This window comes from Spea bombifrons, chromosome 4, assembly GCF_027358695.1.
Source record: "Spea bombifrons isolate aSpeBom1 chromosome 4, aSpeBom1.2.pri, whole genome shotgun sequence".
NCBI lineage: Eukaryota > Metazoa > Chordata > Amphibia > Anura > Pelobatidae > Spea > Spea bombifrons.
Window position 1 is genome coordinate 107,407,341 of NC_071090.1, and position 16,682 is coordinate 107,424,022.

A 16,682-nucleotide genomic window follows, 5' to 3' on the forward strand; every position below is an offset into this window, starting at 1 on the left:
GACTCAATAAGGCTGCATAGCGAACCAATGATTTTGGCAATATTGGTTTGTTGTTAATGTGAAAAATTTTCTTACATAGAGTCGCTTTTTTAGACTGCCAATATCGTTCTTCAGATTTAGGGGCAGCCTGCTGCATGTCATACAAAACCTGGTGATCAATTTGTATCTTGTTAGTGATTATGGCAAACATCTCTTGAGCCATTCTTTTTGCTTCAATATCTGCACAGTTATTGCCTAATGCTATAGGATCTCTGCTGTCAGTATGGGATGCACACTTTATTACAGCTACTTCTTTTGGTAGATTTATAACCATTAATAGTTCTTCCATCAGGGCTTTATGGTTTATCAGTTTCCCTGTGGAGGTAGTCATATCTCTATTTTTCCATTATTGTGCAAACACATGTATAGTAGAAAATACATATTGACTGTCGGTATAGATATTTACCCGTTTGTCTACTGCCCATTTGCAGGCCTCTATGAGAGCCGTTAACTCAGCCGCCTGGGCTAATAAATGATTAGATAATTTACCTCTCTTACTTCAGTATTGCATTGAATATCTCCTTTATCTCTTTTCCACGATGTCGCAACACCATATCTCCCACAGACTTCCACTGATCAGTTTGGTGTTTACACAGAGACAAAGTGATGTTTACACAGAGACAAAAAGTGTGGTTATTCGGGGTGTTAATATACCAGATAATGCCCCTTGTCCTTTGTCCAGTAAAAGTATTCTGTCTGTATTACAGTACTTTGTTCATCTTTTAGATTCATAGTACTCATCTCCTCCTGCTGTTTTCTTAACATACATTGTACAATGAAAATCATTTGAATGCAGAACTTGTAAATCATCACAGGTCTCAGATGTCTTATGTACAAGTTCTAAAGCCTGTATTATATTTCCCTTATTTTCAGTAAAATCTATGTTTAAAGCATAGTAGTAATGATCGTGCCGTCATTGATAGTTATTTCTTCTTCCCCCCACTGTAACATCAAACTTATCTCCCACGGGTGCAATATGCACTCCCAACTCTCTAATCAGATCTCTTCCCAGGAGATTTACGGGACATACCTCAGATAATATTACACTGGCAGTAATTATGTTTCCAGACTCTGGATGTTGTATTTGGAGGGGGACAGATAAGCTTTCGGTATGTGTCCTCCCATTTACTCCCTTTATGTGAATTTTACCAGTCCCTTTCTGTATGCCAGTGCAGGTGGGATAATTCAATAGGGTTCGCGAAGCCCCTGAATCTACCAAGAATGTTACACGCTATTATTTACAATTAAATTAATTTCAGGCAAGTTTGACAATAACAACACATCATGAACATTACAGAAATCTAATGTCTCTTTTTCTTGTATTAGTCATTGCTCTGGGGAGTTCTGCTCTCTCCTGTCTGGTTCGGGGCACTCTTTTACTTAATAACCTTCCTTTCCACAATTATAACATCCTTGTAACCGTCTATCACCTCTACCTCTTCTACCTCGGTACGACTGTCTGCTCTTGCCACAACTTCGAAATTTCTTACTTTCTCTTTAATCATTTCTCAGACTACTTAGCATATTTTAACACATCATTCAACGGCGCAGTACAGAGATTAACCATATATTTACCGATGTAAACCTTTATCTCTTTACATGTCCCAGACACAAATGTATTTTTAGTTGCTGCTTATATCTATTTATCTCCCTCCAATTTGTTCTACAAGCCCATCTGTTTGTGCAAGCAGTTATAAAGACATTTAATCGATTATTTAAATCAGCACTGTCCCCTGGGAGTGGGTGTCTTGGATTTAGATTATCGGACCCATTCCAGTTCAGTTCTACTAAACTCTAATCTGATTTCAAAATTCGTCGACGCGTTCTCTCTTTCTTCACCATCACCATTTAATTGATAACTGTTATAAAGTCCCCCTATATCTATATCCTCTTTTGGACTTTTTACACATTCAGTAGCTGTTTAAATATCTTTCTCTGTTCATGTTCAATGCACCTACATGGTTAACGGATATATCTGACCTTGATTACTCCATAAGGAGGTGCGTTACTTATAATGTTACTTTAAGCATATTAATTTGAACAAAAAATAAAACAAGAATATATATCGTAAAAACCAAAGACAGGTATACAGGATATCTTATTACCTTAAAAACAAAATATGTGCTAATTATAAATTTTAGCATTTAAAATATTAACCCTTATTTACATTAATTCTGAAAGAAGCATCTGAATAAAAGCATTAGAATAAAAAGATAAAAAGGCTTTTCTAATGTCGACTTTACATATAATTTATGATCGATCACAGATAACGGACAAGACATACATTTAACAGATTCTGGAACCAGCTGGAAACATGGTATAGAATTTGGAATGTTATAATGTAGTCACTACGTAGTTTCTTTTAAATCCACACGTTCACCGGGATGGTCCAACCATCCGAAACCTGAGGGATCCGCCCTCTATTTTTAAGTGCACTATAAAATGTGGACTTATACCTAAACATTTTCTTGATTAAGTTTATACATAAACTGTTTGTCTTCTTTCAGTGGTTTCTTCTTTATCCACAAGAAAACACTCTCATCCTTTTGTTTCTTTCCCTTACTGTGGGATTTCCCCATGATACAATCTCACCGCAAAGCAGAAAACAAGGAAAATCTTTCGGTATTTATAAGATACCACGTCTGGACAGGGTTAAACAGAGAGTTCTTGGTATTTATAAGATACCACATCTAGACAGGGTTAAACAAAGAGCTCTTGGTATTTATAAGATACCGTTCCTAGACAGTAAAGACAGGTAAATCACTCTCGCAGCGAAGTTGTTCACTTGCAATCCCAGCACTTGATCACAGAGGGCTTCTCACAAATGCCAGGGGGCGTATTAACAACAACCTTATTAACTGTTCGTTCGCCGTAAAGGACTCCTGAACAGTCATTCACACAGATAGATTCATTCAGACAAGATTTCTGACATGGGTTGGTATAGCTGTCCCTGGACCATAAGAGCTTTTCTCTTTAAGGTCTTGTGATACTCTTTCACAATAATACAAGCCGCAACCAACATCAACAGTATTGTCACAATTACAAACAACAATTCGCTATCACAAAAATAATGACTAACTACCTGTGCACATTTCTCCTGATCAGCCTCAGTACTCCAAGTACTATTCCTTATTATCGAATGCATACGCAGTTATTTATTTCAGTAGTCCCTGACAGACTTTGACCTCTTATAATATTTCCCAGAAATATTTTTCCTACTCACATTTCTGAAGAGAAGACCGTAATAAATCTTCGGGAGGACGCTGCCGGTTTCAGGGACGATGTCGCAAAGTGCCTCTGGTTAACAGCAATCTTAGCTGGAGGACTTATATTACCCCAGATGCAGATTCTTGAGGTTCAGTTCCTCAGGACCGTCATCCCTGTCTCCGGTCAGGACCTCCTCACACGGGGCACCAAAATGTTGGTTGAAATAATGGTCGAATTCTCCTCAGAAAGAGTTTCCTTTAATTAGATCATGCGCATAATCGAGACAAGGCACACAACACACAAAAGTCGAAGCGTTGTCTAATTACATGTTTGAATTACATGGTTTATATAGCATCTTATCTACTTCTAATAGTATGCATCATTATGATTGGTTACTTTTCAAGCAGGTTAGGCCTCTTTAAGCTGCATAATTAAGAATGGCCTAGACTTGACCCTTTGCACATATATATAGAACAACATAGAGTAGGCGTGTTGGCGGGAACTCGTCCATATATCATAGACTAGACATTCCCTGCTTTCTTATGTCTTTGTCAGGAATAATATTTATGATAACATAAGCATTTTTCTAACAGCATATCTTTGGGGCAGAGTGCCATATCTGGGGGTTATAAGGCATATCGGGCACAGTGGTATATAGGGATTTTAAGGCATATTTGGGGTCATAGTGGCATATTTGGGGCTGCAGAGAGGCATATTTAGGGTATAAGCCATACCTTTGAGGGCATAGTGGCATATAGGGGGTTATAAGGCATATTTGGGGAGTAGAGGGGCATATCTGGGGTATAAGGCCTATCTTTGGGTCCAGAATGGTATATAGGGGGTTCTAAGGCCTATCTGGGGGGCAGTGGCATATCTTTGGGCAGAGTGGCATATTGGGGGCAGAGTGGCATATAGGAGGGTAGATGGCATATTTGGTGGCATATCGGGGTATAAGGCATAGCAGAGGACACTATGGCATATAGGGGGTATAAGGTGTATCTGGGGTATAGGGCATATCTGTGGGTATACGGCATTTCAGAGGGCACAGGGAGTATAAGCCATATCAGAGGGCACAGTGGCATATCAGGGGGGTATAAGGCATATTTGGGGGGCAGAGTGACCAATCTGGGGTATAAGCCATAGCAGAGGGCACTATGGCATATACGGGGGTATAAGGCATATCTGAGGAGCGCAGAGAGGCATATTTAGGGTATAAGGCATACCTTTGAGGGCAGAGTGGCATATAGGGGGTTATAAGGCATATTTGGGGAGTAGAGGGGCATATCTGGGGTATAAGGCCTATCTTTGGGTCCAGAATGGTATATAGGGGGTTCTAAGGCCTATCTGGGGGGCAGTGGCATATCTTTGGGCAGAGTGGCATATTGGGGGCAGAGTGGCATATAGGAGGGTAGATGGCATATTTGGTGGCATATCGGGGTATAAGGCATAGCAGAGGACACTATGGCATATAGGGGGTATAAGGTGTATCTGGGGTATAGGGCATATCTGTGGGTATACGGCATTTCAGAGGGCACAGGGAGTATAAGCCATATCAGAGGGCACAGTGGCATATCAGGGGGGTATAAGGCATATTTGGGGGGCAGAGTGACCAATCTGGGGTATAAGCCATAGCAGAGGGCACTATGGCATATACGGGGGTATAAGGCATATCTGAGGAGCGCAGAGGGGTATATCTGGGGTTATAAGGCATATCAGGGGGTATACGGTATGTAGGAGATATAAGGTATATCTAGGGATATTTATGAAAATAATCGTTAGTTACAGCCCTATAGTTAACTAGGGCTGTTTCTATGGTTACCTTCGTGGGCTGTATGCTTTCAAGTGAAGGGTCCGAATCCGACCCCTTGATTTGCAGAGCACCGACCACTACTTCTGGGAGTTGGAGTGGAGACGCTCGGCGATTGTGAGTGTAGTTTTTAGTGTCGTCAGCTTGTGAGAGGAAACCGTTTTAAAGAGCAGGCTGGCTGCAGCCGGGTTCCGGTTAATCGGACTCCATTCTAGAACTTCTTTCACGGATGTTCAGTTTGCATGGATTCCTGAGCATTTTACTGCATGCCAGCCGGTTGCTCTTTTGTGTTCTATAAAGAAACGAGGCGCCTGAAAGAAGGCCGAGTATTGAAGTACCAGTCCTGCGCATGAGCTGCGGCGCTCCTGTTAGAGTCACTGGGAGTTGTGGCACTCTCGCCAATTTCAGTTATTTTGATGAGGAGCGCCGTAGTTCGCGTGCTGGGTATGATTTTTATTATTTTATTATTTATTTTATTACCCTGGGCCTTTTTCTAATCACTAGGTATGGATGACAAGCAGGAGAGCGCTCTGATAGAGATCTTGGTGTCGTCTCTGCGGCAGGCAGCGGAGGGGACGTCTCCTGTCGGGAGAGTGCCGGCGAGGAAGGTGAGCGCCATTGGCTTTAATCCCTCCCCAGCGCGCTGCGCATCACCTTCATTTCCCCGGTTATCACCGCCGTCCCTCTGTGCCAGGTGCCGTCCGCAAAGGAGAAGAAGATTCAGTCGGAGGATAAAGTCAGATTGACGCGACACATGATCGTCACGCTGCCCCAATTGCTGGCAAAGGTGCTCATTGTGTTTTGGGGACGGGGAGCGTTCTGAAGTTGTCGAATCTGTGTCCTGAGGATGTTTCAGCCATTAAGCGAGTTCAGAGTTGAAGGCAATGTGCGTAAGAAGCAGACAGTCCGGAGGGCCGAGAGGTCTGTGGTCCCGACAGCCAGCTAGCGAGGGAGTCGTCCCGTAGAGTAGTTAGGGAACAATCCAGGTGACGTCATCGGTACAGAAGGTATCAAGGTTCATGTTTGTGTGATCAGTCACATTGTGACCCACCGTATCAGTGTGTGCGTAGACGATAATGGAGGCCGGGGTGGCTTGTAGTCACCCTTGTGGAGTGTGGAAAGGAGGCATTGACTTTTAATGGTTAGTAAAAGTAATTTTGTGAAAAGATAAAAGTTCTATGGAATTGCAGCTACGTTGATTTATGAGCAAAGATGTGGAATGGTTTGTATGTTTTAAGAGGTATCTGGTCTTTTGCTTTGAGAAATCGTCATTCGCTGCCTTCCTTAATTGTTTGATGACCATAACCGTCACCAACACACACTAAAACTTCTTTGTTTGTGAAAACTATACGTGTTTGTCTGTGCTTCATTTGCGTGTTTCTGTGTCCCTCGCGGATCAGTTTTCAGCAGATCCAGAGAAGGTGACGCTACTTCTAACGGTTACCTGGTTGCTGGAGCTGGAGATGTTCTACACGGAGCGGCTTGAGAAGGTGAGGGTCTGCGGCAGGACGTAGACCAATCATGGAAGGAAGGGACTGAGGACTGGTTACGCAATTTCCGTCAGAAGGGGTTAATGCACTGATTTCTTATCTTTTTTACCCTGTTCCGTCAGCATCTAGACCTCTTGCTCATCCAAGTGAGAGACATCCTAGAGAAGCACACAGAGACAGACGTGCTTGAAGCATGTACTCGGGCCTTATATGTCCTCTGTAACCAGGAGCAGACTGTGTACAAACAAGCAGACATCACCCGTAGCCACTTGGTTGACCAACTCACTGACCAACTATCACAACAGCTCTCAGACATTCTGCAGGTACCTTCATTTGTAGCAATAGATAATCTTCCTGTGGGCACATCGGTCACAGAATCACACCCTGCGGGCACATCTGGCACAGAATCACACCCTGCGGGCACAGGATCACACCCTGTGGGCGCATCGGTCACAGAATCACACCCTGCGGGCACAGAATCACACCCTGTGGGCGCATCAGTCATAGGATCACGCCCTGCGGGCACAGGATCACACCCTGCGGGCACAGAATCACACCCTGTGGGCGCATCGGTCACAGTATCACACCCTGCAGGCACAGAATCACACCCTGTGGGCGCATCGGGCACAGGATCACACCCTGCGGGCACTTCTGGCACAGAATCACACCCTGCGGGAACAGGATCACACCCTGTGGGCGCATAGGTCACAGAATCACACCCTGCGGGCACAGAATCACACCCTGTGGGCGCATCGGTCACAGACTCACACCCTGCGGGCACAGTATCACACCCTGTGGGCGCATCGGTCACAGTATCACACCCTGCAGGCACAGAATCACATCCTGTGGGCGCATCGGGCACAGGATCACACCCTGCGGGCACTTCTGGCACAGAATCACACCCTGCGGGAACAGGATCACACCCTGTGGGCGCATCGGTCACAGAATCACACCCTGCGGGCGCATCGGTCATAGGATCACGCCCTGCGGGCACAGGATCACGCCCTGCGGGCACAAGATCACACCCTGTGGGCGCATCGGTCAAAGGATCATGCCCTGCGGGCACAGGATCACACCATGCGGGCACAGAATCACGCCCTGTGGGCGCATCGGGCACAGAATCACGCCCTGCGGGCACAGAATCACACCCTGTGGGCACATTGGTCATAGAATTACACCCTGGTGCCATTTGAAGCCAGATCATTTGGGTAGAAGCCTTCTGAAGACACGTCCATGAGTTAAAATGATGACTAAGTTGTGTCATAATTTTTAAACCAAACACTGATAGCGACCTCCCACCGGCAGGTGTCTGATCTTGATGAAGACGAAGTGTACAACATGGCAGCCACGATGAAACGGATCTCATTTCTGTACAGGTGACATCTGCAATCCAATGATGCGGTGATGGTAATGTAGTCTGCAAACCTTAACCCATTGAAGCTCCCTATGGACAGAAAAATAACCAAAAATAAACAATAAAGTGAGCTAAGTGATGTCATCGTGACATCACTGGCATAATAACATGTTTAAGAGGTCCCTAGTGGGTTCTCTATCCATATTGCATGGATAATGATGAATTTTTAAAAAGTAATTAAAAATGTCAAAAGTATAACCCCCTCCCCCGTTCACTACCCCCAAACGTGTTACGCCATAACTATAAAAAATACTACCCCATGGGGTGCTATGTAAGGGACGGATTTGGCCCTCAAGAACATAAAACAAAGATGTCTGTGATCGGGAGATGGTGCCGGACGTAAATCTGGGAATTGTTCAACAGGGGCACATAAAGTGTAGAAGAAACGAAGAAAATGGCAAAACTAAAAAAATGTATTATTCTTTTTTGCACGTTTCAAATGATATCCCTATTCTGAAAAATTATATTTTTCTTTAACTACAAAGCCTTTACTAAATAATTATTCCGTGGACGGCTATACATAGCTGATGTAACAAAAGCCATGCTTGGCCCCTTCTTGGCTTACGTGGAAAAACATAATTAAGACAACCATCTATTGTCACGCAGAAATTGACAGAAATCCACTTTTGACTTTCATTTCGCTTGCCCTATTGGTGATTTATTTACGGCTGTCTGGCGTGGGTGAAGGCCATGTGACTCTTGTCACTCAGGTCCCGGTACCTTCGCCCCGGGGTCTGGATTCAGTAATTTCTCTTCGCTCTGCAGTTCTCACGACCTGAGCCGCTGGGAGCTGTTTGAGCCGGTCAGCCGCGTCCTGCGTCGGGGAATAGACACCGGCGAGGTCCCGGAGCAGGTAGAGCGCGTGACTCCAATACTCTGCGTCCGTTTATCATTTGCCTTCCTCTCGTACGCGACGTCTCTGTGTTTGCCGCAGATCCTGCTGCCTGCTCTCGCCTGCTGCCACTTCTCTCTGCTGTGGAACCTCGAGCGCTTCTCCAGATCCAGGCCATCGCAGGTGATACGCCATGAACCCTTCTCCTCACCGCTCCGCAGGCAGCATCGCTCCGCAGGCGGCAGTGCCGCTAAAGGAACTTTGAGAACGTTTTTGTCCGCGTTACGTCGTTTATTTAGTTTCTTGTTTCCTCTCCCCTCGTGTATTTATTTTCTCGTTTTCTCTCCCTTGTGTATTTATTTTCTCGTTTTCTCTCCCCTCGTGTATTTTCTCGTTTTCTCTCTCCCCATGTGTATTTATTTTCTCGTTTTCTCTCCCCTCGTGTATTTATTTTCTCGTTTTCTCTCTCCCTCGTGTATTTATTTTCTCGTTTTCTCTCCCTTGTGTATTTATTTTCTCGTTTTCTCTCCCCTCGTGTATTTTCTCGTTTTCTCTCTCCCCTCGTGTATTTATTTTCTCGTTTTCTCTCCCCTCGTGTATTTATTTTCTCGTTTTCTCTCTCCCTCGTGTATTTATTTTCTCGTTTTCTCTCCCCTCGTGTATTTATTTTCTCGTTTTCTCTCCCTCGTGTATTTATTTTCTCGTTTTCTCTCCCTCGTGTATTTATTTTCTCGTTTTCTCTCCCCTCGTGTATTTTCTCATTTCCTCTCCCCATGTGTATTTTCTCGTTTTCTATCTCCCCATGTGTATTTATTTTCTCGTTTTCTCTCCCTTGTGTATTTATTTTCTCGTTTTCTCTCTCGTGTATTTATTTTCTCGTTTTCTCTCCCTTGTGTATTTATTTTCTCGTTTTCTCTCCCCTCGTGTATTTATTTTCTCGCTTTCTCTTTCCCTTGTGTATTTATTTTCTCGTTTTCTCTCCCTTGTGTATTTATTTTCTCGTTTTCTCTCCCTTGTGTATTTATTTTCTCGTTTTCTCTCCCCTCGTGTATTTATTTTCTCGTTTTCTCTCTCCCTTGTGTATTTTCTCGTTTTCTCTCCCTTGTGTATTTATTTTCTCGTTTTCTCTCTCCCTCGTGTATTTATTTTCTCGTTTTCTCTCCCCTCGTGTATTTATTTTCTCGTTTTCTCTCCCCTCGTGTATTTATTTTCTCGTTTTCTCTCCCTCGTGTATTTATTTTCTCGTTTTCTCTCCCTCGTGTATTTATTTTCTCGTTTTCTCTCCCCTCGTGTTTTTATTTTCTCGTTTTCTCTCCTCTCGTGTATTTATTTTCTCGTTTTCTCTCCCTTGTGTATTTATTTTCTCGTTTTCTCTCCCCTCGTGTATTTTCTCGTTTCCTCTCCCCTCGTGTATTTTCTCGTTTTCTATCTCCCCATGTGTATTTATTTTCTCGTTTTCTCTCCCTTGTGTATTTATTTTCTAGTTTTCTCTCCCCTTGTGTATTTATTTTCTCGTTTTCTCTCCCTCGTGTATTTATTTTCTCGTTTTCTCTCTCCTTGTGTATTTATTTTCTCGTTTTCTCTCCCCTCGTGTATTTATTTTCTCGTTTTCTCTCCCTCGTGTATTTATTTTCTCGTTTTCTCACCGCTCGTGTATTTATTTTCTCGTTTTCTCACCGCTCGTGTATTTTCTCGTTTCCTCTCCCCTCGTGTATTTTCTCGTTTTCTATCTCCCCATGTGTATTTATTTTCTCGTTTTCTCTCCCTCGTGTATTTATTTTCTCGTTTTCTCTCCCCTCGTGTATTTATTTTCTCGTTTTCTCTCCCTCGTGTATTTATTTTCTCGTTTTCACTCACTTGTGTATTTTCTCGTTTTCTCTCTTGTGTATTTATTTTCTCGTTTTCTCTCCCTCGTGTATTTATTTTCTCGTTTTCACTCACTTGTGTATTTTCTCGTTTTCTCTTGTGTATTTATTTTCTCGTTTTCTCTCCTCTCGTGTATTTATTTTCTCGTTTTCTCTCCTCTTGTGTATTTATTTTCTCGTTTTCTCTCCCCTTGTGTATTTATTTTCTCGTTTTCTCTCTACCTCGTGTATTTATTTTCTCGTCTCCCGTGTTTCAGGATGATCTGGCTGCGCTGCGGCAGAGACTTTGCTTGTTCTGTGAAATGTGTCAGAGCTGCCTGTCTGATTACCACGCGGCGGTGAGGGAGCAGGTTAGTCTCCGACAATCATTCCAATAAAGGAATGTGCAGTGTCCTTAAAACAATGACATCACATCCCAGTGCTTTGCAGTAAGCGCGGTGCCGCGGGAGGCTGTATAATGCATGATTAAACGGGTCAGGAGATTTTGGCCAGTTTAACTATACATTATACAGGGCCAGCCAAGCTCTTCTTGCAGCAGATGCTCACTAGGGTTGGACCTTTGTAAGGAGCTGAGTCCACAGCTTTCCCCTTAGTGAATAAACCTCTCTGCCGTTGAATCCTCGGCTTACTCCTCGCTCTCTCCAATGATGTCCAGGCTTTCGTACTCATCAGCGATCTCCTGATAATTTTCGGTGGCCACATGGCTCGCGGGGAGAGATCTCACCTGCAGCCTCTGGTGTACCGGCCGGACTCGTCTCTCCAGGCTGAGCTGGCGGGGTTCCTCCTGGATCACGTGTTCATAGAACCTGAGGATGAGGATGGAGGTGAGCCGCGGGGGCCGCGAGTGGCCATTTTTCCGATCTGAGGACATACATTCAGTGGGTCTGAAAGTTTGAAAGCTGGGGGGTAAAAGTTTGTATGTCGTTATCCTGACTTCAGACAGCAGACATCTTACTGGGTGCGATGAGAGTGACTGGTCGCCAGAGCCATCAATGTAAGGAAGTTTTACTTTACTCAGATGGTGGTTAATGAGAGGAGCAGCCTCCCAGCAGAAGTGGTAGAGGGTAATACAGTGAGGGGATTAAACATGCGCAGGATAGACATACAGCTCCTGAATCTAAGACGAGACCAACGGCTGATAAAGGTTTAAGTCTTTAGAGCAGGAGAAATGGGCAGACTAGACGGGGGCCGAATGGGGCCGACCTGCCCACGGATTCTATGTTGCTGTGAAATTGATTATATGCTTTGATGCAGAAGAGAAGGCTGAGTAAAGAAAACAGAAAACGGGTTCAAGAGATGTTCTCTCCGCGCAGCTCGTGTAACTCTCTCGTTTTTTCAGCGGACGAGGCCGGCCAGATCAGCCTCCTGCATAACCGACGAAACCTCCTGGCCGGCTACTGCAAGCTGGTTGTGTACAGCGTCCTGCAGCTGCACTGGGTCAGCGATGTCTTCCGCCACTATGTCAAGGTCAGGGGCCACCCATTGTATGCCTTCCGCGAACGTCATGCGCAGCTCAGTGCCAAGCATCGCTGCCATAACCCGGCCGGCCTGAGAGCCGCAACGTTTCTGAGGTCGATCTTTTCCAAAGCCGCTCTTTTAATCGATTTAGAACATTTACCAACGAGGTATTTACCAAGTACTCGGCCATAGCAGAGATCACGCCATTCAGCCGCTCTCTCCCTGCTCTCCGGGAAGCAGATGGCGGTCTCTCCTCCTTAGATCAGGAGGGTATTTAAGTGCATTAATTAGTAAATGGAACCCCCGAGCTGGATTTCTTAGCTGCTGGATATAAGCTGTGGAGCGCTGGGCAGCCCCCCTCTCCATGCCTCCCACCCCATATCGACGGGGATATAGATCGGTTCCCTCCATCAACAACCTATACATTCTGTCACAGACTATATAGGTCTTGTTTCGGATACTGTGCCGGAGAGCATATAAAGATGTAGAGCAAAGGGTTAAGTACAGAAAACTCCAGGTAAAACTTATTTTTAACGCTCTGGATGTAGCAGCGTCATTATGTAGCTCTGCATAGGTACGGTGTCCATTATAGGACATCTTTACTCCATCCCCTCAAACTCTCTCAACCAAAACTTCTTTCTCTCTCCTCTAAACCTCCAACTCCTTCCTCCCTGCTGCTCCATCGTCTGCTCCATGCCGTCTTCGTACATCAGATGTCCTAAAATGGACACCGTACACAGGATGCGCTTTGGCTTTTATTGGCTTGAATGTGGTAACAGATCTCTACGTTGTCTTCTAATGATATTTTTAGGACGTGGCTCCCGGGTTCCCTCTTTGTTGTCCCTCTGATTATTGATAAATGCTGGTTTGGACGCAGAGGTAGTCATACGCGGCTTCACCTGCCATCCGTCTGAAGCGTGGCTTTCTCTCTCAGTTCTACACAGATTACGGGGATATCATTAAAGAGACGCTGCACAAATCCCGCAGCATCAACAAGGAGGAGAGCACCCGGACTTTACTGCTGAGCCTCACTCAGGTGAGTGGAGTGCATGTGGAGTGAATGGTTAGGGAAGTTACCAGAACACGGGTCGGTGTGACAACCACCGTGCAGGGACTTTCACTGGAGAGAGAGAGAGAGGAGAGGTTGAATGAGACATGGGTCCACTAATCGTCCAAGGAGATACTTTGTTTAAAAAAGAATTTGGACAACATGTTATACGTGCCCTCCGCCGTCCGCCGCAGACATTTGACCTTTTGTGATATAATAATGTTGTAGCGGGTAAGGTGTATCTGTTTTCATAATCCGTGTTTAGTTGAGCATGCGTTGATAGGAGCCTTCGTTCTCGGCAGGCATACACAGCGCTGTTTCTAGAGGAGAACACGCCGCCTCAGCGCACGTCCCGTTCATTCTTAGAGATCCGTGAACTTGCCAGACGATTCTCCCTGCTCTTCGGACCCAACCAGCTGAGGAACCGCCAGGACGTTGTACTTCTGCACAAGTACGAGCTGTTCCCCCGTACCCAGCTCATATATATCTCATACATATCATATCTCATACATATCATGTCTCATACATATCATATCTCATACATGTCATATCTCATACATGTCATATCTCATACATGTCATATCTCATACATGTCATATCTCATACATGTCATATCTCATACATATCATCATATCTCATATATATCATATCTAATACATATCATATCTCACATATCTCATATATATCATATCTCATACATATCATATCTCACATATCTCATAAATATCATACATATCATCTCACATATCATATACCGAATTGGCTCGGATATAGGCCGCCCCCGTATATAGGCCGCACCCTAAAAGTTTGGTGCTTTTTTAAAGAAAAATTTTTTTTCTTTAAAAAAGCACCAAAAAAACATGCTGCCACTTTGCCCCCCCCGAGAGTGGCTGTCCTCCTCTCCGAGATACGCTACCACTGCCCCCCCCCCCCGAGATACGCTACCGCTGCCCTCCCTCCCCGAGATACGCTACCGCTGCCCTCCCTCCCTCCCCGAGATACGCTAACGCTGCCCTCCCTCCCCGAGATACGCTACCACTGCCCTCCCTCCCCGAGATACGCTACCACTGTCCTCCCTCCCCGAGATACGCTACCACTGTCCTCCTCTGCCTCCTCCCCCCGGACTTACCGGAGCAGACTCCAGGGTGTCTTGCGAGGCCGGCGGGGGACATCTACGCAATACAACTTCCGGTGCCGGCACCGGAAGTTGTATACGCGTATTGCGTAGATGTCCCCCGCCGGCCCCGCAAGACACCCGGGAGTCTGCCCGGTAAGTCCGGGGGGGGGGCGGGAAGTGGGAAGTGCTGGCAGGGGAGGCTGTCTCAGCGTATCGGAGAGTAGGATGCAGGTCCCCTGCACCGCTGCGGGGGATCTGTATCCTAACCCCGCTGCCTGCCCGGCGCCCGGGACTGCATGAGACCCCGAATATAGGCCGCACCCCCACTTTAAAGACTTAAAGTGGGGGAAAAAAGTGCGGCCTATATTCGAGCCAATACGGTATATATCTCATACATATCATATCGCATATATATCAATCTCATGTATATCATATATCAATCTCATACATGTCATATCTCATACATGTCATATCTCATACATGTCATATCTCATACATGTCATATCTATCTCATACATATCATATCTCATACATATATCTATCTCATATATATCATATCTCATACATATATCGCATGCATATCATATCTCACATGTATCATACATATCATCTCATATATATATCATACATATCATCTCATATATATCATACATATATCTCATACAAATCATATCTCATACATATCTATCTCATATATATCATATCTCATACATATCATATCGCATGCATATCATATCGTATATATCTCATATATATATATATATATCATATCTCATACATATCATATCTCATATATATCATAGCTATCTCATACATATATCTCATACATATCAATCTCATACATTTCATATCACATACATATCATATCCCGTACGTATCATATCTATCTCATCTATCATATATATCTATCCGATCTACCTCTTCACCTTTCACTCATATTTCGAGAACCGGTTTCAGATCCCGTTCTCCCTTTCCATCTTCCTCTAGCTCCCCACCTCCCTATTCAGCGCTGTTCCCAAAACTACTCCTCCTCATCTGGTTCTTCGTTACCCGCCGGAATGCGTAGTTTATAGTTTACAGAATAAGGGTAATGTATACCAAATAAATTATACCTTCAAAAAGCCAAAAAAAAGAAACAAGAATGGAAGAAAAAAAATGAAATATGTATAAATTAAATTGTCAGGTTTTATATTTTCCATGCTGATCACATTTCAGAGGATATATGAATAGCATGTATATGTGTGTGTGTGTGTATATATATATATATATATATATATATATATATATATATATATATATATATATATATATAATGTTTACGGGGGATATGATAGGTGCGTCACAGTATGTACCCAGATATTATCATTAGATGGGTGAGCTGCGGTTTTCTGTATTAGGGCTCCACCTGGTGGCTGTAAATGGAAATGAGCAGCACGGTAAAGGTAAAAGAAACATGGCTTATTTAATGGGGAGAAGCTAATTAATGAAGAAAAAACAATGGCTACTGAGACTGCCCTTTAGATGTCTTTTCCCCATATATTGCTAGTTTTTGGGGTTTTTAAGTATGTAAGAAAATATATTGTGTGTGTAATATATAGATATATAGATATATATATATATATAGATATGTGTGTGTAATATATGTGTGTGTGTGTGTGTAATATATATATATATATATATATATATATATATATATATATGTGTTTGTGTGTAATATATGTGTGTGTGTGTAATATATATATACGGTGTGTAATATATATATATATATATATATATATATATATATATATATATATATATATATAAGTTTCCCTCTCATTTTGTTTCTAGCTCTGTTCCCTCTGCTGTATTTCTTCTTCCTCCGTTTGGATCTGTATCTCCATCCGTTCATTCCGCACATTTGTCTTTTTCAGGGAAGGCATTAAATTTGCTCTGCGGCCTTCCCCGGGATCCGAGCCGTCGCCCCAGAACCTGATATTCCTGGATGTTCTGAGCGAATTCTCCCCAAAACTCCTCAAACAGGACAAAGGTTTTCTGTGAGTAAACGGCTGGACATCAGCAAACTCCTAGTGACATCATAACTTCCAGCAGTCCCAAAAAAAGCTCTGTGCCGTTAGCTTCGCATCTCTGCTGCCCTGTGTGTTCTGACCACTTGTGCTGGAACCCCTGACCATGACTATAAGATAACGTGTAGATTAAACCCACCAGTACATACGATTATCACATCTTGCACCATCCATAGTGTCATCATTCCTTCATATGTTGAAACACAAATCAGTGCTTTGGACGCCATAACTAAGTCCCTGCATGGTCAGATCTCCTCTTGGGTTAGAAACGTTTACAAATGGATGGCTGATCCTCGTTGGCGGGCCTTTTTGACGATAATGAACAAGGCAAGGATTCTA

At 43.8% G+C, this 16,682-nt stretch overlaps 1 protein-coding gene across 1 annotated transcript in view; it reads left to right on the top strand.

Annotated features, from left to right (window-relative positions):
- Positions 1 to 16,682, top strand: part of STAG3 (stromal antigen 3) — a 40,154-nt gene that overhangs the window by 17,265 nt on the left and 6,207 nt on the right. The window contains exons 15-27 of the mRNA XM_053463881.1: positions 5,558 to 5,661; positions 5,748 to 5,840; positions 6,454 to 6,543; positions 6,666 to 6,866; positions 7,849 to 7,919; positions 8,723 to 8,810; positions 8,892 to 8,972; positions 10,912 to 11,004; positions 11,310 to 11,478; positions 11,994 to 12,121; positions 13,047 to 13,148; positions 13,463 to 13,611; positions 16,191 to 16,313. Coding sequence (XP_053319856.1) covers positions 5,558 to 5,661; positions 5,748 to 5,840; positions 6,454 to 6,543; positions 6,666 to 6,866; positions 7,849 to 7,919; positions 8,723 to 8,810; positions 8,892 to 8,972; positions 10,912 to 11,004; positions 11,310 to 11,478; positions 11,994 to 12,121; positions 13,047 to 13,148; positions 13,463 to 13,611; positions 16,191 to 16,313 — 1,492 coding nt within the window. The remainder of the gene's footprint in view (positions 1 to 5,557; positions 5,662 to 5,747; positions 5,841 to 6,453; positions 6,544 to 6,665; positions 6,867 to 7,848; positions 7,920 to 8,722; positions 8,811 to 8,891; positions 8,973 to 10,911; positions 11,005 to 11,309; positions 11,479 to 11,993; positions 12,122 to 13,046; positions 13,149 to 13,462; positions 13,612 to 16,190; positions 16,314 to 16,682) is intronic.